A 27,211-nucleotide genomic window follows, 5' to 3' on the forward strand; every position below is an offset into this window, starting at 1 on the left:
TGACGCCGAACGTGACGATGCCGGACTTTCGGCGCCGGTTTGATGCTCTGGAGGACGCCGTTTGAAGCACGGAGGGACGAATCCTGGTAGGCGGCGATTTTAATGCCAGGGCCCTGCTCGTAGTTTTAAACACCAGATCCACGCCAACGTTTCGGCGCCCAGACTGTGAAGGAAACATTCCTGACATCACTTTTGCATGTCGCGAGGGTGAACATCGGGAAGTTCGTCGAAGCTCCGCCCTTTGGCACAACGTTTACACACCAGCGAGGAGGCATGCGCCATAGAGGCACAGTAAAGATCAACGAGGTGAATGAACTTGGCGGGTAAGCGTATGGATGACTGCCCACGGTTTCAGCCTTGCACTGGAAAAAACCAAAGTAGTCATCTTGATGAGAAGGAGAATCCCGACCCTACGTCCCATATCGATCGGCGAGTTGACTATAAAGTTAAAACCAGCAATTAAATACCTTGGCTTAATGCTCGATTCGAAGATGAGCTTCTTCGAGCAAATCAGAGCAGCAGCGGACAGGGCTGCAGCTGGAGTCGCGGCCTTGAGTCGGCTCATGTTGGGCCCTATATCTTCTAGGAGACGTCCCCTTATGGGAGCAACACAGTCGGTTCTGATTTATGGCGCGGAGGTACCATACCCTTGACAAAGTGGTGCATCGTAAGCGCCTTGCTCAAGTGCAGAGACGGGGAGCTTTGCGAGTGGCGTCTGCTTATCGCACCGTCTCCGAACCGGTTGTGATGGTGATCGCGGGAATGATCCCCGTTGCCCTCATTGTCAAGGAGCTATCTACCGCGTTTGCCCGTGAAGAACGTCAACACAGCCTTACCGAGTGGTAAGTGTTGCCAAAATGAGCCAAGATGCAGATGGACTGCGCGGCTCATCGACAATTTAGACCCGTGGTTGAACCGAACGCATGGTGAGATCGATTACTTCCTTACCCAACTTCCAAGCGGGCATGGAGGTTTTCAGCGTTACCTGCACAGCGCGATCTCCTGATTGTGTGTTCTGTAATGGAGTGGCAGACGACGCTGAACGCACCTTTTTCTCTTGTGAGAGGTGGGACGGCTTTGTCAGCAGCTTTATACACACACAGGGGAGTTCTCTCAAAACCACATTATCAGAAATGCTGAAGAACGGTGGCAGCTGGAATCGTCTTGCGCATTATGTTCGGGCTCTTCTTATTACGAAGAAGATTGAACTCGACCGGCGGAGGGGTCGGACGGTAAGGGGTTCCCTGAACTGACAAACTCCGTTTCTCCGCTCCCCTCCCCTCCCGTTGGTGAAAGGAATTCCCTAACTTGAACGTTACCAAAGCCGGGAGAGTGGGAGGGCTAGCCCGAAGTAATGTGTCAAACGGTTCCAGGCTAGTTCTCTGATGACAGGGAAGTGTTTAGTTGGTAGTCCGACAGCGTACTGTTGCGGGAGTCCAACACTCTGTGCGTAAATGCATTCGCCTACCCTACTCCTAAAAGAAAATCATTGCACTAGCAGCACTCTCCAGGATTCTGCAACTCCTTTCAATCTTGAGCAGGTACTCAGTAAAGCCACCGTGCTCGGTCAAATGATCCTACATCTGTCCGAATAAACGAAAGGTTCACAGAACACAATTTACACACATTTCCCTCGGTGTGAAAGCGCACCAATGCACATATAATATTCGCTATTATCATTATGACACACGATCTGCAGCGTTTTAGATTCTTCCCGAAAATTTTTGGTATGTTTGGCTGAAAAAAATATCATTCATAAGTTTTCCAAATATATTTATTATTTCAATATTTTCACTAATACTTCCCTCATTTCTCATTTTTCACTGCTCATGGTATTTATTAAATTCATCATTTAAGAAAACTTAGTTCTAAATTTCCTCTAAAATCCATAATATATACATAGAAAGGTTACTCTCACTTTTAGTCCGCCTTTTTGTTTTGTTCCTTAGCTTCACAAATTTAAAAGTGCTCTATCATACTCGCGCTTAATTCAAGCATATTATAGTAGTAATTGAAATGTTTTGGAAACAATTAGTATATATCTCGGTATATATGTTTTCCTCAATTTAATTAAGATCATTCAACTTCATTTGAATCAATAATAGGTTTAAGATTTTCCTTTTAATTGTCTCATATTTTGCTTGCAATTAATAGAATTCTGATATTGGTTTTACTCATCGTTGTGATGGTGAATATTAGCAAAGATCACTACGTTATTGTTATCAAACTTCATATAAAAAATGTCGATAGCCCAGTATGGAAATTTCGTATCCTTTTTAGTGGATCTCAATGTGTGGCACACTTCTGTATACATAGTGAAGTTTTATTTAAATGAGTTTATCACATCACCATGTCGAATACTGAATAGGAACAAAGTTCAAAGGAGAGTCAATAGTGGATATTTTTATTTAATTTAATACGATCCTGGAGCGTGACGCTTGCTAGAATCCTTGAAATTTGCTTACTAGGCTATCGCTTATGTATTTAGTCACCTTCAAGTAATCGAATTTTATTAATTTAAAGAAACATTTGTAATTTATGAAACGTCTAAAAATCTTTATTTTGCAAAAATCAGATGTAAAACTATTGTTTCCCTACAAAGATTTCGTTAACGGTTTCAAGATAAATTCAGATAATTCTTTTTAATTTTCCAACAGTAACGATTCTCAATTCCTATCAACCAAATGAATTTTGACTTGATATCTGTGCGTATTATCTTCTACAAACTAAGCATGACCAATTTTTTTGTCTTTTTATTCTTTTTTTTTTCAAATTCATTTAATGGTGAATGAGATTGATAACAAATTTTCGAATATCCTTTTAGGTTAGGTAGGATCGTCCGAGTTTGATCACTTGACACCTAGTGTCCGTATTAGGTAAAATCCGGTATCAACCGGAATTGTAATAACTCGGAAAATAAATAAATTTTCCTAAACATTGTAATCGAAAATTTTTGCTGAAACCGAAAATTGAAATTTTGAAATGAAATATGAAAACTGACTTTTGAACTAAAATCATATAAATTCTTGCTTTTATATTGGTTTGAGTAAAAATGTTTTCATTGGTACAAAATGAACATCACAAGAGGCACAATGAAGGCGTTCTAAGAAATTTTTAAATGTTCACCCCATTACTGAAATGTTGGAGGTGGATTTTGTCTCTCCTTTCTTTCAAAACGTGAATGTCAGAAGGAAAATGTTTATTGTTACTCTAAGCATGGTGAGTGGCTTGTATCGTTAACAATATGTATCATACCAAAGATTAACTAAGTTTCCATTCTAGAATTGATTTAGATAAAATTCGATTTACATTATCAAACCGGCAAACGCTACTTGGAAAATATCTTAAAATGAAAAATTTTAGGAAGACGGAAAAGATGAATTATTTCAAGAAGACTATTAAGGAATTTCTTTTTTCAAATATATATTCGATGTGTTGGAAAAAAACAAATTGGTTTTCATACGGAACTACGATACAGCCCCTCACGAATTTATAATTAGTTATTATCTCAAATAGTAAAGCCCTAACATCTAAAGCAACCAACGATCTTTGAGTTTGCATTTCTCGTTCTTATTGTTCTGAGGAACGCTTCCTTTTTCTATATGATATATTGCACAGCAGACACAACTTTGAGGCAGTACTTCAGACACCTCAAGTTACAGACAAACACCCTCGTCATACAAAAATTAGGGCTTGTTCCGTACAAATCAGTTTTTACGTTTCGTAGAAAATAATTGTCTAGTACGTATGGGTTTCTGTAATGACTACTAGTACCTGACTACGCATATATAGAAATATGCTACAAAATCTGTTTTGTTGACTTGTTACTTCAAAGGTGGTATAAATTTTCAAACATAAAGTTATTTCTCAACTTACAATTCGTCTATTTCGATGTTACTTTCCCCTACATGCTTCAGAGTGAAGTTGTTACTTGTTACCTTGGTTACGGTAGTATTTTTTTAAAAGTACTTGGTGGTGCGTATTCTGTTGACAATGAGGTGAAATATTATGCTGGGGTGATATGAACGGGGTGAGTACACTTTGTTCTGATGAAGTTTCGGTGAGTAAAGCATTTTTATTAAAAATTTTGGGTGTTAGATGATGTGAAGACGCCATGTGTGAATAATTAACAAGAGCAACGGCTATTTTCCGAAATACTACCTAAAGTGAAAGCCCCTAAACCATTGGATCCTGGAGATTTTTTCTCTTGACCTTTGTCCTCTGTGTCGAAGTTTTCGCCCTGAAATTGTAAATAAATTCTATTAATCCTATTTTAGGAAACAATTCGAGAATATTTCTAAAAAAAATACCATGTTTAAGCAAAGTTAAAATTTTGTTTTTTAAGGAAAACTACCGTTTTTGGAAATCATATGAATTACTTTGAAAAGGAATTATTGCTCGCTTTTCACTTAAAGAGAGGGAGAAGAGAAAACCAGAAAACTACAATTTTTAATTTCCACTCAAATTATATTGAGACGCGGTAGAGTACAGAAATTATTGCTCGATGGTTTCGAAGGGACAACTGAAGGGGAGGGCCCAGGATGGCGGTGGCTCCAAGTGACATCTAGAGTCTATATGCGTCGTTATTCTCCCGCCCGCCTTCGACGGCCTCAAGCAAATCACAGATCACCGATTTTCACATTGACATTAAGCGCATGCTACTTTGGTGGTTCTTGCAGATATTCTGCGCTCCAACGCCACCAAATGTGCGCTTGCATTGTGCACAGCAGCTGAGGTGTGAGATCGGTAAGCGCACCACGAAGGCCTCACCGCTCACCGAAGTGAGGAGCAACGGAAGGGTTGAACCACCAATCCGCTAGGTCTATCAAAGCATAAGCTTAAGCGCTGCGTAAGGCGATATCTGCGGGGTTATCAACGCTAGTAACGTGACACCAATAAGTGTGAGGCACGGAAACTTGTATATCGGCCACGCAGTTGGCCACATACGTCTGGCATTGTCTAGACTACCAATGGATCCATAAGAGTGTCACCATAGAATCCGGCCAGAGATGACAGATTAGTTCACCTATCAAAACAGTGGCGTGATAGCGATAGTTCCTTAAGCGGCGCGGCTTCCGTTTTAGGGATGAGAAGAGTACATTCAGATTCCCGTTAGGCAGACAGCGAGCTCCAATGCGTTGCAAAAGCCGTAAACCTCGGTTCGCTGTTGATTCTCCTTAGGCATACCAACCCAGAGTGGTATAAATAACCATGAAAAGCCAGAAAGATGTTGCAGCAATACATTCCAGCGGGCCCACGAGGCGGCTAGTAATGAATCATTTCACGGCATCCTCAGGGTTCAGAGGCTCTGCATAAAGATCCTAAAACCAATCGTTATAGGCAAGATCCAAAGAAGAGGATCGTAAAGACAAACGATAACAGAGAGCGCTTCGAACCGTCTGAAGCCGGCAATGCTACCTTGAAGCGAAATGCATCGTCGGATAGCTGCGGACAACCCCAAGTTATTTAAAAAGTTCCGAAAAGGTCTGATAGTCTGCGATAGCAAACTAGGACCTCGAATTGATTAGCCGTCTATTTGCCTGGCGGGAGACTGCCTGTCTTGAGCAACGGTGTGAATTCCTCTCGCGAACTCAGGGGCTGAGCGAAGGAATCAGTACCCGAAAGTAGATGGTCCACGTATGAATTCTTTCAGATATGTCGCCTGGCAGCTGAGTAATTGTTAGACTCGTTCTCGGGTGGTTGCCGGAGAACCCGCAGCTTCTGGTAGGCCGAGCTGGACGTGCCGTAGGTGTTCAACGTATAAGCCTGTAGAAGATCCTGGGGATTGTTGCGTCAATTTATCTGTATTGACAATCTTCGGGCGTGATGACAATCTCGATGTCGATACGGAAGACGATGCGGTGAAAGCACCAGCGTAATACCACATTAGCTATATCTTTTTAAAGCTTTGGTACAACATACTGATATTCGTTGATCGAAATTTTATCTTCCTTCACGTTAATGGCCTTCAACGCACTATGCGTTAGTGTATTATCCACTTAGCATCCTGAAGTATTTCCTGTCCTTTGAAGTAGACGAGGGCTCGGTCGATGGGCTCATGTGGCTCACACTTTTGGGTGAATTTGAACGCAGACTGCCGTCCAAAATATTGCTCCATCTTGATGAGAAGAGAACGGGCAGTTGTTAAGGAATCGCTGAGGAGTGGTACGTCCTTTTTGAATGGCAGTCGGAGCACATAGCTTCCATTCGTCGCACGGCGGTGGATCTCACGAGAATGCTGCCCTCATGTAAGCTCGTCGGTGGAAGGTGAACATCCGTCCCTGCTAGATATCTCCTTCTGCAGCCAAAGTTGTATAAGATCGCGAGTTTAGCGTCGACGCTGATGCAGTGTCCAGCGATGGAGGCGGAGGACATAGAGAGCAATGCATCGGCAGCCAGCGCGGGAGAGCCGGTGAGTATTCATCCAAGTTCCGTTGCTTAAGCAACAGCAGCTGCATCCAGGTATCGCTTGACGTCATCCGAATCGGGTTCGCAAACCTCAGCCCGTCGGCAAGGAAAGCGAAGACGCCAGGTAAACTTTTTGCGGGAACGTATCACGTCAAATGCAACAAGATGCTATAGTTCACTTCGAAATGAGCGGAGAGAGTCAGCGGCGAGCGGTAGTGTACGCCCCCGACACCTGAGACTGGAGCGATTGGAATAGGCGGGGAAGATGCAAAACGGATCAGTGAAACCGCACACTTTCTAGCGTCAAGGATGATCCGAGAATAGGAGGACACGAGCGGTGGCAAGATCAACCTTCGTATGTTACGGTGGGACGCTCACAACATGAGTTGAGGGGGTCCATAGGGGCGCTGACAATTTTCCGCTGGTTCTCCAGGAGGAAGTGTGATTTGAAATACTGTCAACAGCCCTGACGCAAAACATAAAGCCCGCCATCCACATTCAATTCGGCCCTGTCAGTTACGCCTCTTTATCGCAGGTGAACATTTTTGATAAATGCTCACACACAAAAGTATCTCAAATTCTCATCTCAAGGCCTTCCATGTCCAGAGTTGAATTAATGATGTTGCAACTTGTGGGCACGTGGATGGTGCATTGCGGGCTCTTCCGGCGCAACCGACGGACCGAACTGAATCAATCAGGCAAACTTACTTGAAGATGTCGATCAAGTATGTTGTCTTATCTCTTCGAAAAGCTCTTGCGGGAAAATGAGATTTCATCACTTGAATATTCATCATGTTTAATTTTAAGTAACCGGCTTTCTGAAAAACCTGTTGCACCAGTTAACTGTCCGATAGAGGCAGGGCGTCGGGAATTTTTAGTTACATATGCTCAGATTCTATATCTAAACCGATAGCGCCCTTTTCAAATATGGCTCACGTTCCGACCGATGTTCGAGTGATTTGGAGGATTCTCTACTGTAGGAATTCGTGCGAATTGTGAAGCTGGTGTCGAAATCGCAACTAGGCAAAAATCAAATAAGAGTACTGGAGTTGTTCGTAATAACGTTCAGCACCGAAAACGGACTACCAAATTCCAAATTCCGAATGCATCAGCCACATTCTGCCATAGAGCGGATGAACTTGTTTCGTGATATCGGAGGTAGGCGCGTGATGGATATGGATATTATTGCAGAACATCACCGTTGTGTGGACTCGTTACACGCTAATTTTTACGGTGAAGAGCGGGCAGGTCTCTTGCACTTAATTTGAAGGATCGATCTTTAAGTTCTCTTAGTGGGGTGAAGTCACACCAGAACCGGATCGATGAGAGTAGAAAGCCAGAATATCGGGAACACTGTCCAGAACTATTCGATCACACCAAAAATTTTGCCAGCTACCAGGGTGATCAGCATATAAAAACCTGGTTTTTAGAGGACAAGCTGGCAAAACGTAGTAGCATAAATATCACCAAGTTTGACCAAATTAGATGTTAACTAGATGATGACTCCACACTGCTGCAACCCAGGAAGAACTATGACTTTGAGAGGGTCATTGATTACTTTATCACTTGTGCTGCTGCTGCAACAATAGTTAAAGCTATTGGTAATAGTGCATTTTAATAGTTTAATTTCGGGGGCGAATTCAACTTGAAGCGCATGTTCTATGGTGATACGACAGGTAAGCAAAAAATACAGTTACTGAGAAGAAACTTATGGAGATTTGCAGAAGACTGGGAAATAAAAAGGCGTCCATAATGAGGTACTTAACTAGATTGTAAATCAAGCTAACCAGGACCCCAAATTTTAAAACAATTTCATGCAACACAAAACGGTATATAGTATCTGCCATAAATTTAATATTGTACTCTTAGCAATTTTCAAGTACTTAATTCGTTGAGAAAAACTTTCTGGTATTCGTCTAGCCCTAGCCTCTGGTATTTTAACGATAATTTTTGATAGCACGTCGTAACTCTGCCATGTTATGTAAATAGTATTTTGATACCACGCCTAAGTAAAGGAGGAGGGTGTGAGTCAACGTATTTAGTAATATCCTCAGTAAATAAAAAGCTGTGACGAAAGTAAAAAAACTACAGGCCCAGCCTAGCTGGGATAACTCCACCATACTGCATCCTACCTAATCACATTCCTCTTTCAAGAGGATCTAATGGAATTGACCCATTCCCCCAGGTTGTGTGTTCGGAGCGATGGCCTTACCCGTCGTCCGCCAAACATCGAACACAGAAACAGAGTGAACAGCCCCGGACAGGATTGATACCACGGAAAGGACCGCGCAAAGGAATGAATGTCTACGCTCTTGGATCCTGGAATGTTAAATCTCTAAATAAATTAGCAAACCAGCAAGTACAAGGTTCTAGCAGACGAGGAAGCGAATTGGAATGGTTGCGAGATAGCCGACATGAGGTCGCTCTCAATCTTAAAAATTGGGAAGCTATCTAGAAACATGAGCTTGGAGTCGCTTTCATGGTGGATTTTCTTTCTTTTCTTCAACCTTCGTCCGGTGTATAGGGACTCAAAGCGAATGTATTCGACTTCAAACCTATACACGAAAGATCGTGTGTGCTTGACATCAAAGGAAAGTTTTTTAATATATGGTTTGTCAGCATACACACCCCAACAGAAGAAAAAGATGACGAAGTCAAAGAGTAATTTTACAGTAGCCTAGAAAGACTATACGACTCATTGTCTCTGAATGACATCAAGATATTATTCGGGGGTTTCAATGTCAAGATTGAGAACAAGAAGGCACAGTCCCCGCGATACATCAAATGACAACGGCCAACACCTCATTGACTTTGCAAGTAGCAAAAATTTAATCATAAAATCGGCATTCTTCCCACACAAGCGCATGGTGACATGGACATGGGCGTTCTCGGAAAACATTAGCTTTAACCAGATAAACTACGTTCTCGTCACCAAATGATAGTCACCCTGCATCCTCGGATTGAGATCATTTCAAGGGGCAAACTATGACGCCAGCTATCCGCAGAATAATTAAATTCCCCAGAATTACACGGGGAAGCCTACAGATGACACCCGGTAAGACTTAAAATAGGCTATCAAAACAACAGCGGAAAAAGTGGTAGGATACGAATTTTAGTATCGTAGCAATGATTAGTTTCACGACGAATGCCAAGAAGTGCTCGATAAGAAAAGTGAGGCATACAGAAAACATATAGAGCGAAAAACACAAGGGCGAAGAGAGGAAATTATGAAAATCTCGGATGACATTGTCACTAATAGGGTTTTTATTTGATCAATACTGATATCGTTTGATGTCGTTTGATTATTGACAAATAAAACCACTTCAAGCGAATGAGACTCTGTTGCGTTTCAATCCCTCAACCTTTTCGCTAGAAACACCGTGAACACACATTGACCAGAAATATTAAGGCAAAAGAAACGAAAACATTTCGATGAAGATTTAGAGAAAATTTACGACAATATTGCGAGCAACAACAAAAAAAAATCCTACAAAGAAAAATGTGGCAGTCATTAGGGATGAAAGTGAAACACGTGAGAGATGGACTCCTTATTTTAAAGAAATCCTCAACCCTTCGCACACAACTTGCGTCAATAATAATCTGATAGGTGCGTTTGAAACAAACGGCGGTGTTGACACCTCTATTTTTCAATTTGGCATTGAAGCAGGTTATACGAAAGTTGTCTGTGGACACAAAGGCGCGCTGTTCTATGAGTCATGGACATGCGGATAATTCAATAAAGGAGATTTTTAAAAACGTCAATAAAAAGCAGACGAAGTTGGTCTAATAATTAATGAAAACTGAACGAAAATTATGACGCAAACGAGAAAAATGACGCCCAATAGACAACATATAACGATTGACAAGCACGACTTGGAAAATGTAGACAACTGTATATACTAGGCGAACAACTGATGAAAGATGGAAATGAAGTGGACGAAATTAAACGCTGAATTTAGTTCGCAAATGGAGCCTTCTATTCAGTCCTGCCGATTTTAAAAGCCTCAAACAGTATTCGAAGGGAGAGCAGAAGGAATGTGGCGCGGCAGGATTCGCAGCATTCGAAATTTATTTCGAATGTTGCGAATGCGAACGAATAGATGGCGCGGATCTATCTACTTTGCGGAGCTCGCCACGGTACTGGAGGACCGGCGAGAAAAGTGTGCCATGAGTTAGGGGCAGAAAAGAAACACATGAAGCAGAGTCTCTTCTGCCTCTAACGAGCAAACAGTCACAGTCACACAAATTATTTAATAAAGTCTAATGGTTAAATCGATCGAGTATTGATTGTAAAAACCCAGTCTATGTTCCGGTGTACCTAAAAGTGTGGTTTGCAAAGAAATTAATATTAAAGTTAAATTGGTGACCCCGAAGAGCACAAAGCCCTAGTACTATCAGTATCCAAAGTGAAGAAAGAGAGGCTGGACCCTCACCTGTAAACATAACTATTGAACAACCTGGGCAGCCGATACCTCAGATGACTCGTTCTGTTCCTCTGATCTCGAGCGCGTTTTATCAAGTTAATCAAACATCAGCACCGCAGCCCCAGACGCCAGCACCGCAGCGCCAGACGTTAGCATCACTGCCGCAGCCACCATCGTTGCCGCCGCAGCCGCAGCCATCACCATCTCAAACGTAGCTGACACCAGCATCATTGCCGCATCAGAAATTCAACGAGCGCGACCACCTTTCAACATTGGCAGCAGCAACTTAGGTTATAGATTATTTGGCAATCAATCTTCAAATTTAATTGTTAAAAGTTAAAATTGTGATAATATTTCAATAATAATAATTGAAAATCGCTGCAAGAGACGGCGTTAGGTGTTTCACATCGCGGTTTCTCCGTTTCCTTGGTGGTGTTTTTGGTCTGCGCTGGAGAGCGTCCGCTTCGGTCGTCATTTCTCTGTTCGTGCGTGCATTTGTGGGCGCGGCCTGCCGTGTCGGAGCAAAATTCACCGCGTTTCATCATAAACTCACCGAGTGGTTCATTGAAAACTATTACTTTTTTTTTTGTTGTTACTCGAGATGTCGTTTGACAGTAAAGACGCGGCAGGCCCATCGGACCCGCAAGTGACCGCCCTCGTCGTACGCGTTCCTCCATTTTGGCGGCGGAACCCGGAGCTGTGGTTCGTGCATTTGGAAGCGCAGTTCCAAATGTCCGGCATCACATCGGACGCGACCCGCTTCAACTACGCGGTGGTCGGCCTGGACGAGGAGTCTATTCTTCTGGTGTCCGACGTGGTGAAGTCGGCATCGTACACACAGCTCAAGAGCGAGTTGACCAGGCGCCTGTCGGCAAGCGAGTCGGCAAAATTAGACCACTTGCTGGCGGGTTTAACGTTGGGTGATCGAACTCCCAGCCAATTGCTTCGCGAAATGAGGCAATTGGGTGGGAGCAAGATTGGCGATGACCTGATCAAGTCGCTCTGGCTGCGACGGCTCCCGGAGGGCACCCAGGCGATCCTCGCTTGCGTCTCCGGTTCCTTGGAGGAACTGGCAGCGACGGCCGACCAGGTGCAGGAGGTGTACGTACGCCCAACCTTGGCGGCCGTTCAACCACCGTCGGATGAGGTGGGTGACTTGAGGCGCGAGATAGCCGCTTTAACAGCCAGTGTGGCCGAGATGCGGGCGACGTGGGACGTGGGCGATCAGGTAGCAGGTCGTCAGGACAGTCCGCGGACCGAGGGATTTGCTGATACCACCGCAGATTCGGGGATAAAGCGACAAGATGTACGCTACCGTGTAGATTCGCTCCTACCGCAAAAAACTAGGTCCGCGGGGGGTCTTGGCGACGGCCACCCAGAACGCAGCGCCACGTCGCCTAACTATTTTCGACCCCCTCAGCAGGCGCAGCTACCTCATCGATACTGGTGCGGAGGTTTCGGTTCTTCCCGTACCTCGGCAACATCAACTTTTCCCACAACCGCTCAAACTTGCGGCAGCAAATTCCTCCCGCATAAACACGTACGGGTATAGGCAAGTGGACGTGAGTCTTGGCTTGCGTAGGACGTTTTCGTGGCGTTTCATCCTGGCGGATGTCAGCTTCCCCATACTAGGCGCAGACTTCCTGTGTCACTATGGATTGCTGGTGGACTTGCAAAACAAGTCTCTTATAGATTCCACGACCAACCTTAATTCGTCGGGACAAATGGTATCTCACCCAGGCAATAATCTTTCCGTTCTTTTAGAAGACATTACCGACTCTCGTGTTCGGGCACTTCTCCAAAAGTTCAGCCCGATTACTACCAAGTGTAGTCTCTCCAAACCAGTGAAGCACAATGTACAGCACCACATTATCACTACTGGTTCCCCGATCTTCTCGAAGGTGCGGCCTCTACCATCCCAGAAACTGGCTATTGCACGGAAAGAGTTTGAACAACTCGTTCAACAGGGTATCTGCAGGCCCTCAAACAGCTGTTGGTCTTCCCCACTGCATATGGTCCCTAAGCCAAACGGCGAATGGCGCCCATGTGGGGATTACAGAAGGCTAAATGCACAGACTGTTCCTGACCGATATCCAATTCCACTCATCCACGACTTTGCGCATCACCTCGCGAATTGTCGCATCTTTTCGACCTTGGACTTAACCAAGGCTTATCACCAAATCCCAGTAGCTCCTGAAGACATTCCAAAGACGGCAATATGCACACCCTTTGGACTCTTCGAGTTCACTCAGATGACTTTCGGATTGTGCAATGCGGCGCAAACCTTTCAAAGGTTCATTCACTCAGTCCTGCGAAACCTCGAGTTCTGTTTCGTATATTTGGATGATGTTTTGGTCGCTTCTTCCACTGAGTCTGAGCACTTAACCCATCTCGAGTGCATTTTTCAACGTCTCCTTGAGGCCGGTTTAGTCCTAAACGTTGAGAAATGCAAATTTCTCCAAAAACAAGTGAGATTCCTCGGCCATTTCATTTCCCCTGAAGGAATACAGCCCGACCCAGACAAGGTGCAAGCGATAACAAACTTCCCGCGTCCAAAGACAGTGAGGGAGTTGAGGAGGTTCTTGGGCATGCTGAACTTCTACCGTCGTTTCCTGCCCAAGGCCGCCCATCACCAGTCCATTTTGAACGCGTACTTGTCTGGCCCCAAAACTAAGGACACACGAGAGATCGTGTGGTCTGAAGAGGCTATCTGCGCGTTTGACAAATCCCGTCAACAATTGGCCGACGCTACACTCTTGGCAATCCCTCTGCAAGATGCACCCCTAGCCGTTTTTGTTGATGCCTCTGACATCGCAGTAGGTGCTGCCCTTCACCAAAAGGTGGATCAAGTTTGGCAGCCGTTGAGCTTCTTCTCGAAGCAGTTGAATTCCGCTCAACGGAACTACAGTACCTACGATCGCGAACTGCTCGCCGCGTATTTGAGCATCAAATACTTCCGTTTCTCCCTAGAAGGCAGGCCGTTCACAGTGTTCACGGACCATAAGCCTCTCACGTATGCTTTGAAACAGAAGCCCGACAAAGCGTCCCCTCGTCAGCTTCGTCATCTGAGCTTTATAAGCCAGTTTACGTCAGACATCCAGCACGTGTCCGGCAAGGACAACATAGTTGCTGACGCTTTGTCTCGTGTCTCCGAGGTTAACATCCCCGCCTCACTCGATTTCTCGGCTATTGCCAAGGCGCAGGAGGATGACGCAGCATTTCAGAGTCTCAAATCCAACCCCAAATACAAATTTCGGAAGTTGCCCATCTTCGGCTCAAACCTCTCTCTCTGCTGCGAAGACTCGGAAAAGGGACCTCGGCCATACATTGCGGCCACATTTCGCAAGGAAGTGCTCCACGCAGTTCACGACTTGGCGCATCCCGGCATCAGGACAACAAACCGGTTAGTCACCGGAAAATACTTCTGGCCCTCCATGAACAAGGATATCAATTCCTGGGCCAGAGAGTGCATCGCATGCCAAAAGTGTAAAGTCTCCAGGCATGTAAGGAAAGAAGTGGGCTCATTCCCCCGCACTACCAAGCGTTTCCACACGATACACCTCGACATAGTAGGGCCTTTGCGCGACTCGCACGGTTATAGGTATTGTCTCACAATCATCGACATGTTTACGCGGTGGCCTGAGGCAATACCTCTGAAAGACATTACGGCGCAATCATGTGCCGAAGCCCTCTGTCGAGAGTGGATACCTCGCTTTGGCGTCCCTGCAGTGGTCATCACTGACCAGGGAATGCAATTTGAGTCCACCCTTTTCTCCGAGTTAGGCAAACTCCTTGGTTTTAAACGCCAGCGGACTACTGCATACTACCCGCAATCCAATGGGATGCTAGAACGTTGGCACCGGACGCTGAAAGCCGCCATTATGGCACGTGACGATCCGTCCTGGTCCCAAGTCTTGCCTCTCGTCCTGCTCGGCCTACGTACAACCCGACGAGAGGAATTTGCTGCCAGCCCCGCAGAGCTGGTATACGGGGAGAACCCAAGACTCCCAAGCGATCCGGTCTTCGACAAGAGATCGGGTCTCACGGAGTCGGGGTTGGTGCGTCTGCTGAGGGACAATATCCGACGCATCAAAGCGCCACCACCCACTCGACACTCGTCCATACCTGCCTGTTCGCCCAAGGAACTGGACACATGCACGCACGTGCTGATCAGGACGGATGCCGTCCGGAAGCCGCTGCAGCCTCCATATGAGGGCCCGTACCGCGTTCTCGAGCGGGGAGAACATTTCTTCCAACTCGAGATCGGTGGACACAGGAAGGCGGTCTCTCTGTCCAGGCTGAAACCCGTGTCCGCCCCGAAGCAGCGTCGTGTCCGTTTTGTGGATTGACGGCGAACGAAGTTCCGGGATCAGTCGCCGAAACCCCTAGGTTTCATCTGGGGCGGAGTGATGTGGCGCGGCAGGATTCACAGCATTCGAAATTTATTTCGAATGTTGCGAATGCGAACGAATAGATGGCGCGGATCTATCCACTTTGAGGAGCTCGCCACGGGAGTGGAGGACCGGCGAGAAAAGTGTGCCATGAGTTAGGGGCAGAAAAGAAACACATGAAGCAGAGTCTCTTCTGCCTCTAACGAGCAAACAGTCACAGTCACACAAATTATTTAATAAAGTCTAATGGTTAAATCTATCGAGTATTGATTGTAAAAACCCAGTCTATGTTCCGGTGTACCTAAAAGTGTGGTTTGCAAAGAAATGAATATTAAAATTAAATTGAAGACCAGTAGAAAAACCTCGAAAGCACTGGGAAGATTCTATTGACGAAGAGAACGCATCACTACTTGAAGGTCAAAATTGGAGGCATAAAAGGCTCCTGTACAAATCTTGTGGCCTATATTCATTGCTCCAGATGCTCAGATGCTCCATATTAAGACTCCATGGATATTCAATGTCAAACCTGCTTTTAATAATCCTACAGGTATCCCGTCTATCTCCGTTACTTTGTTATTTTGAAACACTTTTACCGCGTACTTGATCCTTTTGAGGCACGCTCCCGAGATTTATGCTCTTTTCTTAGAAATTATTCGAAGAATTGGGCTGCTTTTGTCTTCACATAGAATTGTTCTTGGCTGGAACTCCCTTGTAATTTAAGTTGTAAGTTAACTTAAAATTATGGGTCCTAAAATTGTCGCTTGACCCGTATTCTCAAGAAAAGAAACGGTTAGAATTAGTCGGCAAACTGAGACAGCGATTGTTTGTAACTATTGGCCCAGATGGGGCATCGTTGCTAGGAAACAGAAACTAAAGCCATTGAATCTAAAAGGGCAAGGCCCCATACGATTTCCAAAGCCACGAAGAAGGATAAAAACGTCGTTAATGTCTGAAACATAAATTTAAGGGAAAGCCCTAGGATTTGGGCCCAGGACAAAAATCTATTTGATAAATTATTATTATTCAAGCCAGGAATATTCACATTCAGTTTATATACAAATAGAATTCGTTGCGCTGGTCATTATAAGATGCCCAAACAACATACTAAATAAATTATTATCGTTAACTGCGCCATTATCCTGGGTTTGAATTTGTTAGTAATTTCCAAGGAGGAGTTTTAAAATCTTCACCTCACGATATTGTGAGCAGGAGGCATATTATCTTATTTTAACCTTGGTTCATAGAAGGGTAAAATGTTAAGTTTAGAATACTTTGTAGCACTAAGTATAATATTTATAGTGAATTCAATATAATAATTGGAGTTAAAAATAGAAGCTCTTGCTGAAGACAAACAAAGTCATCTCTAATTTGTGTTATGTAATCCACATTGATTCAAATGATGATTTCATTGACGCAAATGAATATGTTGGTAAATTGTGTTTACTCACTCTATGCTCTCGTTGTTCCCGAATCTTTCTAGCCAGTGTTAGAAACGCTTCCTCAATATTTATATCTTGTTTGCATGATACTTCGAAAAATGGCATATCAAAATTTTCTGCAATCTGGAAGAAATATTCAAAGATGTAAATGATAATGACATGACAGCAACGGGATTTAATGAAAAGAAATCTAAACTCTAAATATTCAGTGAGTCTTTCGAAAGATAATAAATAACACAACTTGCATGATGGACAGGTTTGTATTGAGAAAGCATTTTGAACCGAATTACCTTTTCTCCTCTCTCCTTATCCACCATACGTTGATTTGGTGGGCATTCGCATTTGTTGCCAGCCAGGACTTTAACAACGTCCGGTGAAGCATTCTGTGAAATTGAATTTAATAAGAAATTATTAGACAGTATTGAAAATAAGAATATAACATAAAAACTAAGCTTTCTTTCAAGAACAAAATTTGTAGACAATTCCGCTTATTTGCAATTACGAGGTTCATTGAATAATTAATGAGACAAATTGTTGTGGAGAAAAGCCGCCTATTTTTACAAACTACCTAATTTTCAACGCATTTCTCGCCATTAGGATTATTAGATTTTTATACCGACTGTAAATAATTCTTTGCCTTAGTGGTAATCCAATTTGCATCTCCATTACCTTGGAGCACCTCCCGAAAAATTCCTCCTTAAATGCCTTCGGGCATGAGGCAGTATCTGTAATTCTATTTTGTTGTTTCGATCTCCGCATTATTCGCCCTTCATCGATTTCGAAAAGGCTTTCAAGGACGTCAACAGGGAATATATTTGCAGAGCTCTACGCAGGAGGGGCATTCCGGAGAAACTAATAGCCATGATCAGAGCAATATAAAATGGCTCAAAATATCACGTGCTGTATCGAGGTAAAATCTCAGAATCATTTCAGGTCCAAAGCGCCAGATTTGTATCTTGTCACAGATTTTATTTCTTCTTTTTATCGGTGACGCTCTTCATGCTGCCTCGTCTAAAGGACGTGGAGGATTTCACTGGACAATAAAATCTTTCCTCAAACACCTGAGTTATGTTGATGGTGTATGCTCTCTTACCAGGTTATGGACCTCGGCCAAATAGCAAATGGAGAGGCAAGTTGAGTTGGACTGAAGATAAACATCAACATACAAAATTCTCCAACGCATTAACAGCGCTAGACCCGTTTTCATTGCGAGCATGTGAATAAATTGTATCATCTATTCTAAGGTGTTAAAAACTATTGGAACTGCAAAATGAATATGCCAAGGAAAAAATCGAATTTCAATATAATGCAATGCATTCAGGAACCTATCGAAAATGTGTTCGCCGAATAGTAGGCTTGTTTCAGATTGTACGGTCAGATTGCACGGTCAGAAGATTCGCTTTCGTGTTATTGGTTTGAGTGACCAAAGAGATCCACCATGGAAAATTCGTTTGGAACGTCGGCGGGACTCACTAAGGCAGAACATTGCTAGACTGATTCCGATCAGCACTGGCAATGCCAGCAGACGGGTGAGAAATAAAGTGCAGAGGGTTTACCGGAACTATGCCATCCCCAATGAGACACCCGTAGTTAAAATTCTAGACACACTAAAGCAGAAACTTTCTGTCGTATGCAGTCGGTTACGACGGTATGGCGAAAGTCATTCCAGACGTGTCCAGAATGCAACATACGCGAGGAACCAGCAGAGCTTTTTCAGATCTCTCAACGAATTCCAACAGAGCGTCCAGACAATACAGTTTTCGGCGACGGAAGCGAAAGAGTATTGGGGTGGGCTTTGGGGGTTACCCGCCCAGCATGCTGAGCATGCTGTGTGAATCACCGCTGCAGGCACCCGCCATTCCAATACGTTTGGCATGAATTTTGCAGAAGAGGAAGTTCGACGGGCCATAAACAGCTCGAAGAGCTGGAGAGGCCCAGGTTTGGATCGGGTGCGGAATTTCTGGTATAAGAAATTTACCAGCGTACACAGTCGGTTGGCACGCAATATATATGAGGTGATGAGTCAGCCGGAGGAATTTCCATCCTTCCTCACTGCGGGGATTACCTATCTTATGCCTAAGAAGGGCACGGTGCAGGAGCCCGCAGACACAAGACCGATTACTTGATTTCCAACCCTCTACAAATTCATCACGTCCATTATTAATGGAAGGGTCAATGCGCAACTCGAGACCAACAACATTCTGTCCGAGGAGCAGAAGAGCTGCCGAGTTGGGTCAAGGGGTTGCAAAGCGCAACCCATTATCGACTCGGTAGTTGTAGGACAAGCAACTAGAGGCCAAAGAAACCTTTTTAGTTGCTATATCGATTATGCCAAGGCTTTTGATAGCGTTCCGCATACCTGGCTAATCAATATTCTACATCTGTATCGCACTGATCCGAAACTAATAAAGTGTTTAGCGACAGTCATAGAAGGATGGCAGAGCCCATCCGTATACGAAAGGGTATCTTCCAGGGGGATTCGTTGAATACCCTTTGGTTTTGTATGGCACTGAACCCCCTTTCATGGCTACTGAATCATGCTAGAGGGCATGATTTTGCAATAAAATAGGGCCTACGTACTAAGTGCGAACTGATACACTTGATGTACTTAGATGACATCTTAGAAGTCTGTTGCGAATAGTAGAAATGTTCGGATGGAGTTTGGATTAGACAAGTGTCGAATCCAAGCCATCCGCAATGGTCGTCACAAGCAGCATGCCGGACATAGCATTGGTGATCTCCACATCGAAACCGAGACAGACTTCTACAAGTACCTAGGAATTTTGCAAGGAATCCATGCTCAAGTTGGTGATCTGAAGGATGCTCTGTTGTCCGAATTCCTGCGACGTGTAAAGCTGATGCTGAAATCACATCTCTCGGGGAAGAATAAAATAACCGTGTTGAATATATTCGCTATCCCTTCACTGGCTTATGCATTCGGAATATTGCCGTGGACGAAGACCGATCTGGAAAACGTCCAGCGGCGGATACGGACAACTATGTCTAAATTCCGAATGCATCATTCAAAGTCTGCCGTAGAGCGGATGAACCTGCCTCGCGACATCGGGGGTAGGGGCGTTGTTGACGTAGCGGCACAGCATCATCGCCAAGTCGACTCGCTGTCCGTTTATTTTTACAGCAAAGAGCAGGCGAGTCCCTTGCATGCGGCTGTCTGTAAGGCAGACTGTGGACTGACTCCACTTAACTTGAAGGATCGATCCTTCAATCCTCTGAGTGGGGTGAAGTCGGATCAAGAGCGGATCGATGAATGGAAGTCGAAGGCAATGCACGGTAAACACGTGAATTGTCTTTGGTAGCCATTTTTCGATTTGCATTTGTCGAATAGATAGCTGTGTACTGGGGAGCTCTTTGCTGAGACGGAGGTTTTCATGTGTGCCATTTAGGACGGCGTGTGGTCGCCACCCGAGTTTATAAAAAGCTCATCATGAAAGAACGAGTGGAGAACGACTAGCGTAGAAGATGTGGTTCGGCGTTAGAGACGTTGGACCACCTATATGAACCGCAAGCAGTCCTTGATAGTTCTGCTTACAGCACGTATTGGGACCGGCAAATTTCGACTGATCGCCATACTCCACACAACAAGCCTGACGTACTGTTAGTTTACAAGACGGGTCATTCCGGGTATATAATTGATGTTGCTATCCTCCATAATAGCAACATCGAACGGAAATACGTAGAGAAGAAGGTGAACTATGAGCCACTGGCTCGAGAAATCAAAGAAATTTGGCGTCTCGAGCGGGTGGTTGTAGTTTCCATAATATTGTCAGCTACAGGTATTTTACCTAAATCCCTCACGGCTTCCCTTGATGTCCTGAAACTTTCGCACAGTCTGGTTCAAACCATGCAGAAGTACACCATTCTGCATACGTGCTCGATGTTGCGGAGAGTTCTCGACTGATTCTCCCATTGACCTACCACCGGTCACCACTACCAACGCCCCTTTAGTTTTTAAGTAGGTAGGATCGTCCGAGCCTAACTGCTTGGCACTTAGTACTAGTATTACGTAAAATCCGGCATCTGTCGAGATTGTGATAACTCGGAAAAGAAATTAAAATTATAATCGTTGGCGCAACAATCCTTATTGGATCAGGGCCTTGAAGTGTATTAGAGCACTTCATTCAAGACCGTAGCGGTACACTACAGTACACTGTAGGATGCAATGTGGTCAGCATTGCACTCACCCGATATTATTATCCTGATTTGATTCAAGAACTCATTCACAGCTGAGTCGACTGGTATCCAACGACAAATCACGATACAAATTCCACTGCAACCAGTGAGATTTGAACTCTGATTTTCCGTACGACAGTCTTGTGCTTTACGGACTTGTTTGCGTTTATCAAATACACTTACAATTGGAAGTTATTTCTGAACAAACATTGGCCATTCAAGAAAGTTACCACTAGTGCTTCTGGTTTTCTAGCGCCGAGTCAAGCAGTATATCCCATATGATTCAGGAAAATATCAGAAATTATTGAAATCTTCATATTTATTGGAGTAAGCCTGTCTGTAACCAGTGGACCAAAATAACCTCCTTATTATTGACTCATGGAGGGGATAAGCAGAAATATTGCATTTACCTGGAAAACGCCTGCTGAACCAACATCAACTGCTTTGGTAATCGAGTTGCTTCTTAACAAAAACCGCAGAAGCAGAAGGATGAAGGCGAGGTTCCCGTGCCAAAAAATGGGATGACCTGTGCCTCCAGCCACCTATTATGTACCCTAGAAAAGATCTTCGGACTGGAATGAAAACGGGACAGCGTGTCCGTCAAAGAAGGACTCCTTGCACAAATCGAAAGCAGCACAGTAGTTAACCGATACCCTAGCCCAATGCAAGGCTGATGTGACGGACTATCAGATAGCATTCTGGACATAAGGAATAATGACTAATTATTTTGTACAACGAAGATAGGTAGTTTCATAAATAAAATGGTGTCGAAAAAGTATTTCAAGAGAAAATTCGATTTGGGATTTTTGGCGCATGACGCATTGACCCCGTCAAACTGGTATATAATTGACAATATAAACCCAGTAAAAGCAAGCTAACACGCAAATAAGAGCAGGCTTATAGTTTAGAGTATGATCTTATTTGAGAGAAAGGATTAGACAACACAGGAGAAAGTGTGGAATCCATTATCATCAGCCCAGTCGACATGGTGTTAGCCAAAATGAAGTTGACGCTTGTAATTCCAATTACACTGATAAGCATCTCATTAGCTTACCAACTTTATGACATCTGCAAAAAGAACCTAAAACAAAAATTGCAACCTCCCACCCGTAATCTTATTCTAGCTTTAAGAGTATCAATAAAATGATATATTCGTATGAAACCAATCAAATGTATTAAACTTCTAATATTTACGCGGAAATAGAGTGGATGTAAAAATGGCGGAAGTTGGGTTAGTCTCGGAAAGTTAATCAAGTATGCAAAGATTCGGTGTAGAAGGGTGAGAATTTTACAACTTTATTGCAAGAAAATCTTGTAACATGTGAAAAGATGGAATCTACATAGATCGCCTATGTAGTTTAGAGAATGCGCATTTGGAAGCTACGTTCCTTGGATGCCGAAAATGCATCCCGTCAACTCGAACAAATATTGCATGCCGATGAATATAATAAGCCTTACCGTTGCAATTTGAATTTTATATTCTATTGCATTGCAACCTTTCGCTGTTCAACATGAATATGGAAACGTAGATGAATAAATAGCTCCGTATGTACTCCTCAGCCAATCAATATCAGTTATATTGAAAATTGCTACTGACTCTGTGCATATTACTCACCCGAATGTATACATCAACCGAAAAACTATAGCATTGTGCATCGCACAAAGGGTGAAAGGGTGAACTGAATTCTAGCCAGGGCTATTCAAATTACTTGTGCTCTAATACTTTTACATACATACCTCTTGTATATTACGCAGCCAGTACGACAAATTGTTATACGACTCCAAGCTGGTCACATCATACATTAAAAGGATTCCCATTGCACCTCGGTAATAAGCAGTTGTAAGTGTACGAAAACGTTCCTGTCCCGCCGTATCCCATATTTGTAATTTGATAGGTACGCCGTCCAAATTGATTAACTTTTGCTTGAAATCAATTCCTAAAAAGCAGTATATCCTCAATTAAAATGAACATTCAATACTGTTGGGCATTTTACGTATAATGAAACTAGTAAACCAGAAAGAGATATGGGAGCAAATCAAGGAAAAGAAAGGAAGATTTAATCAATAGCGAAAAGTTGCAGTGAGAGGAAAACCCAAGAATGAATAAAGTATTAAGTACAAATTCCTACTGTGCATACGAGGGTGGATTGAGAGATGTCAATCGCACTCTGTCGTTACCTATGGTCGATATATATGTATCGTAGTATTTCTCATCACAGTATCTATGAACGATGCAGGTTTTACCAACGTTCGAATCTCCCAGAACCAGAACCTTATACGTTGCAACGAAATCCAAAGCCATTGTATCCTGTTCGCTTCCCCCAACTCCTTATCACTAGCACTTATGTTATTTTCACTAAACGCTTTCCTCACAGCTGAACGAGATATGTTGAATATTTGCGAAGGAAAGCTTGCTGAGTATAACAACAATAAACAAAGACTATTGAAAACACGAAGAAAATTCTGATGTCTATGACTCACAACTTCAGCTGTTTAGCGTGAGATGCAAGTGTGGGGATCACTGGATCTGTATCTGATTCGGCGAAAGCAATCAATTTTTAATTGAGAACTTTTATTTGACTTTCCTCCTCTACATATTCACACGGTATGAACGCCAATACTTTTTCACAAACAAAGAACTACGCAAATTATCACCATGGGAATATAACAATCTTTCTATTTCTGAAGCACAAAGGACTATCTCCACTTCAATAACGGTACTACGCACTTTTTCTTGGATACATGGAGAAATATCTTAGAAAACCATTTTTCCACCTCACATTCAATTGCTGACACCGAAATGATTGCGATGAGAGAACAAAGTCAAATAGAATGCACGGATGATTCAACAAACATGAAAAATCGATATCCTTGGACTGGCATGCGCAAATTTAGGAAATGTGTGCCACCTGTAGCCGCTAATACGAAGTGAAGGCATCCCTAAGGGCACACCGTCCTGCTCCTTCTGTCATAATGAAAAGGATCCGTACATTATGTAGATACCAAATTTAAATGTTTGCACTGGGAAATGCAATATTACTATGCAGGACATTAATCCTACTAATCAAAACTATGCAGACAAAAAGAAATTAATAGAAATTAAAACCTTTAGCGAAAGAGATGAATTTTATACGATAAGCTCCTGGCTAAGCTACTTGGATGTGAAGCAAGTTTATCAAAGTATGTTAACTTTAGCTGATTAATTTCGTCGATTATTTGTAAGATCCCCAAGTCACGGTGGATATTATAGTTTCTGGTGTACCACGGTGCGGAAGTAATCGTTCTCAATATTTTAGACCGCATTTTTTAGAGGGTTTCGATGTTAGCAAGTCAAAGTTGTGCACCATAAGTCCAGATTGGCTTTATCACTTCTTTGTATATCAGCACTTTGAATTTCAAGGACAGCTTGGAAAATTTGTTGAGTAGCCAGTGCAGGTTTTTGAATGTTAGGTTGACCTCAGTTTTTTGGGCTTCAATATATTTTTTCGAAGTAAGTCTTCTTTGGAGTTGTATTCCTAGGTATTTTACCTCCTTAGGCTGAGGAATGGATACGCCGTTAAACTTAACTGGGAGACATGTTCGTTTCTTCAATGTGAAAGTGACATGATTACATTTTGTTTCATTTGCTTTGATTCTCCAGGAGGCCAACTATTGCTCAACCTCTTTCATGTGATACTCGAGGTCTCGAGATGCAACACTAGGATTTAAATATGTGCAGAGTATCGTCGTATCGTCAGCGAAGGAAAAAGTAAATAAGCGTTCGTTTGTGGGCGAATCTGCAGTATATATCAAATAAAGCAGAGGGCCGAAAGACACTATTTTGAGGTATTCCCACTTTGATGTTACATTCTCTTGATGCGAAGGTTTTTTGTATAATAACAAATTTCCTACCAGTCAAATACGGGTATTCGTAAGTATCTTTTCCTTGATTTTGTAGATGAGACCTTCATGCCAGACCTTGTCAAATGTTTTTGCAACGTCAAGGAATCTCCAATATCTTGGAGGTTAGTCGATAAACTTCTGCAACAGTTCCATGTTCTCTTTGAATCCGAACTGGTGAGGAGGAATAACCCCCTTTTCGTCCAAGTGGTGTTGTAGCTTGGATAGTAGAAGTTTATACGAGAAACTTCGATAGTGAGGGAAGCAGGCTTATCGGTCGTTAGGACGTGACGAGCGTAGAACCTTTACCCTCCTTCAGGATCATCGTTATTTGCGACAATTTCCAACCTTTCCTGAAGTAGACAAGGCGTAAGACACCTTTAAATATGTGTGCCAGTTGAATTTCGCGGCATCATTCCTCGCCCAGCTGTCGTCCGATAATCGGGTTGGTGATTCGCGCAGGATTGGCCTATTGAGCTTTTTCACCGCTCTCCAAAGGGAATAATTCGTGGTCGAAAAAGGTGTTAGATTTTCAAGGAAACACTTCAGATTTTTATGTTTCTCCTTTTTCAATGCATTTTGTAGCTACTTTCTAGCCGCTCTTCAGATGCCTTAGTTGTCGAATTTTTTTATATGCTATTATATCTATTATTTTTTAACAATTTGGATGATGTGAAACTGCACATTGGCACTTCGGTGTTGCATGCAGGGTAGTTGATGTTAATACTGTGACAAACAATGTTCAGCCTGGTCTAGTTCGATGTTTGATAGACTCGGTAGGGATTGGTTGGAGATTTGAAAAAATTATGAGAACCGGCGAATTATCGGAACTTAGATCAAAGCGGGGTTACGCAGATAGTTGGTTTCTCTTTATATTTTTAATTATGCCAAAGTCGATAGGATCAGGTATTTTACGGCGATCAGTTGGCCAGTAGGTTGGCTCGATAATACATCGAGTTCACAGTTCGTCAATATGACAACCCGGGGAGCTTTGCCTCTAGGTGAGATAAGTCTCGGGCTCCAATACGTGTGTTTGGCATTGAAGTCCCCAGCTGCAATAAATCTTCTACCAAGCGAGAAGCGAGAAAGCTTACAAACTGTCCTGCAGAGATGGTAAACCTCGGAGGGCAGTATACAGCAGAAGTTGTAAACAGAACTCCAGCCAACAGGGGTCTTTTGTTTGGTGGTCGGCGATCTTTGACTTATTTCAACGTACACCGGATATCCCCTGTAATTTATAGTGTGGCTGTTCCCGCAGTTATCACATATTTTTGCAGAGAGATCTTCCTTCTCTAATAGATATTTAACTGTGGGATGCAGGACGCCGCATATGATGCATAGACTTGGAAGTGTACTCTTCTGAGAGCGCTTCAGAGATTTCAGTCAGGTCGACTTCAAGTTTAATATGTTACCTTCAATTACTATTACTAGCTCTTTACTATTTTTAAGATGGAATACGTAGTAATTTTTCCAAGCCAAATCAAAGTCTTTGGTGACTTTACGATAGTCGTCTTGGACCTGGACTTTTGTCTCGTCAACATTGCTCTTTTTCATTAAAACAACATAGAAGTTGTTACGTCTAATCTTCCCATTCTCTTCATTGGAAATGATGCTGAATCGATTCTGTGAGTGTTTGCTGGCGGTAATGTATTGGCAATTTTCTTCGCACTTTTTTCCTTCTTAGACTTAGGGCTCCTCAAGCGTTTGTAGGTGACTAGGATGTATCTATCTAATCGTGTCTGTGCTTTCTAGTCTTTATTTGCGTTAATAAAGATTCAATACTGACTTCATAACAGAAATGCAGTGACTAAATAAAAATTACATGAAACATAAAATAAAGAAAATTAAATTTATTGATTCTATTCTTCTTCTTATAACTGTTTAGATCTGATGTTTTCTTTTAATATAGCTGTGTAGTAAACTAATAATACACCTAATTCTCTTTTCACAGGAATTTTTTTACAGGAATCTCATTTAACACGATTTTAAAAGTTAACATTTTTCTCTTTTTATACGAATTGTTTTGCATTAACACGATTTTAAATATTCTAAGAATTCTTTTATAAATTTTTATTTATGTTTTATGAGTTTCTTTTGTTCTACTACTACCCACAAATTATACAACTTTCTCAACTCAGTTTCATGTGAAAATATAAGAACCAATTAAACTGGGAGCCAAATCTTACAAAAACGTTTCTACACCAAACATACCTATTATGTGTATCTATATGTGTATTTTCTCTTTGATTGGGATTCCCCGAACTATACATAAAGTAAAAATGTAATTTTTTGTTGGCAATTCATTGTGATTTTGAGAATTGAAAAGAAGTTTAGTTGCCGTAGATGTTAAGAGGGTCATCCCGTGTGAAGGCCGTTTTTTTGGTCTTTTTTTGAAAAATTATTTTGGAGGACTGGATAAAGATAGAATGGTGATTTTTTCACCATATCTTTATTGATATCTCTAGTATATGTGATAAAC

General features: G+C 42.8%; 1 protein-coding gene across 2 annotated transcripts; it reads right to left on the minus strand.

Annotated features, from left to right (window-relative positions):
• Positions 1-1,756: 1,756 nt before the first annotated feature.
• Positions 1,757-23,714, minus strand: LOC119659984 (ras-related protein Rab-8A). 2 transcript variants are annotated; one of them, XM_038068355.1, is made up of 6 exons: positions 23,032-23,714; positions 22,591-22,790; positions 16,953-17,045; positions 16,672-16,785; positions 4,162-4,240; positions 1,757-2,956 (listed from the first exon to the last, which is right to left on the minus strand). In XM_038068355.1, exons 1-6 carry the CDS (start codon positions 23,153-23,155, stop codon positions 2,931-2,933), a joined length of 636 nt encoding a protein of 211 aa, XP_037924283.1. In that variant the 5' UTR covers positions 23,156-23,714; the 3' UTR covers positions 1,757-2,930. The 2 variants fall into 2 exon arrangements, with proteins under 2 accessions (XP_037924283.1, XP_037924282.1); XM_038068354.1 differs by having other exon boundaries at positions 1,757-4,240; positions 23,032-23,267; positions 23,335-23,713.
• Positions 23,715-27,211: the final 3,497 nt, after the last annotated feature.

Source organism: Hermetia illucens, chromosome 6 (genome assembly GCF_905115235.1).
Source record: "Hermetia illucens chromosome 6, iHerIll2.2.curated.20191125, whole genome shotgun sequence".
Taxonomy (NCBI): Eukaryota; Metazoa; Arthropoda; class Insecta; order Diptera; family Stratiomyidae; genus Hermetia; species Hermetia illucens.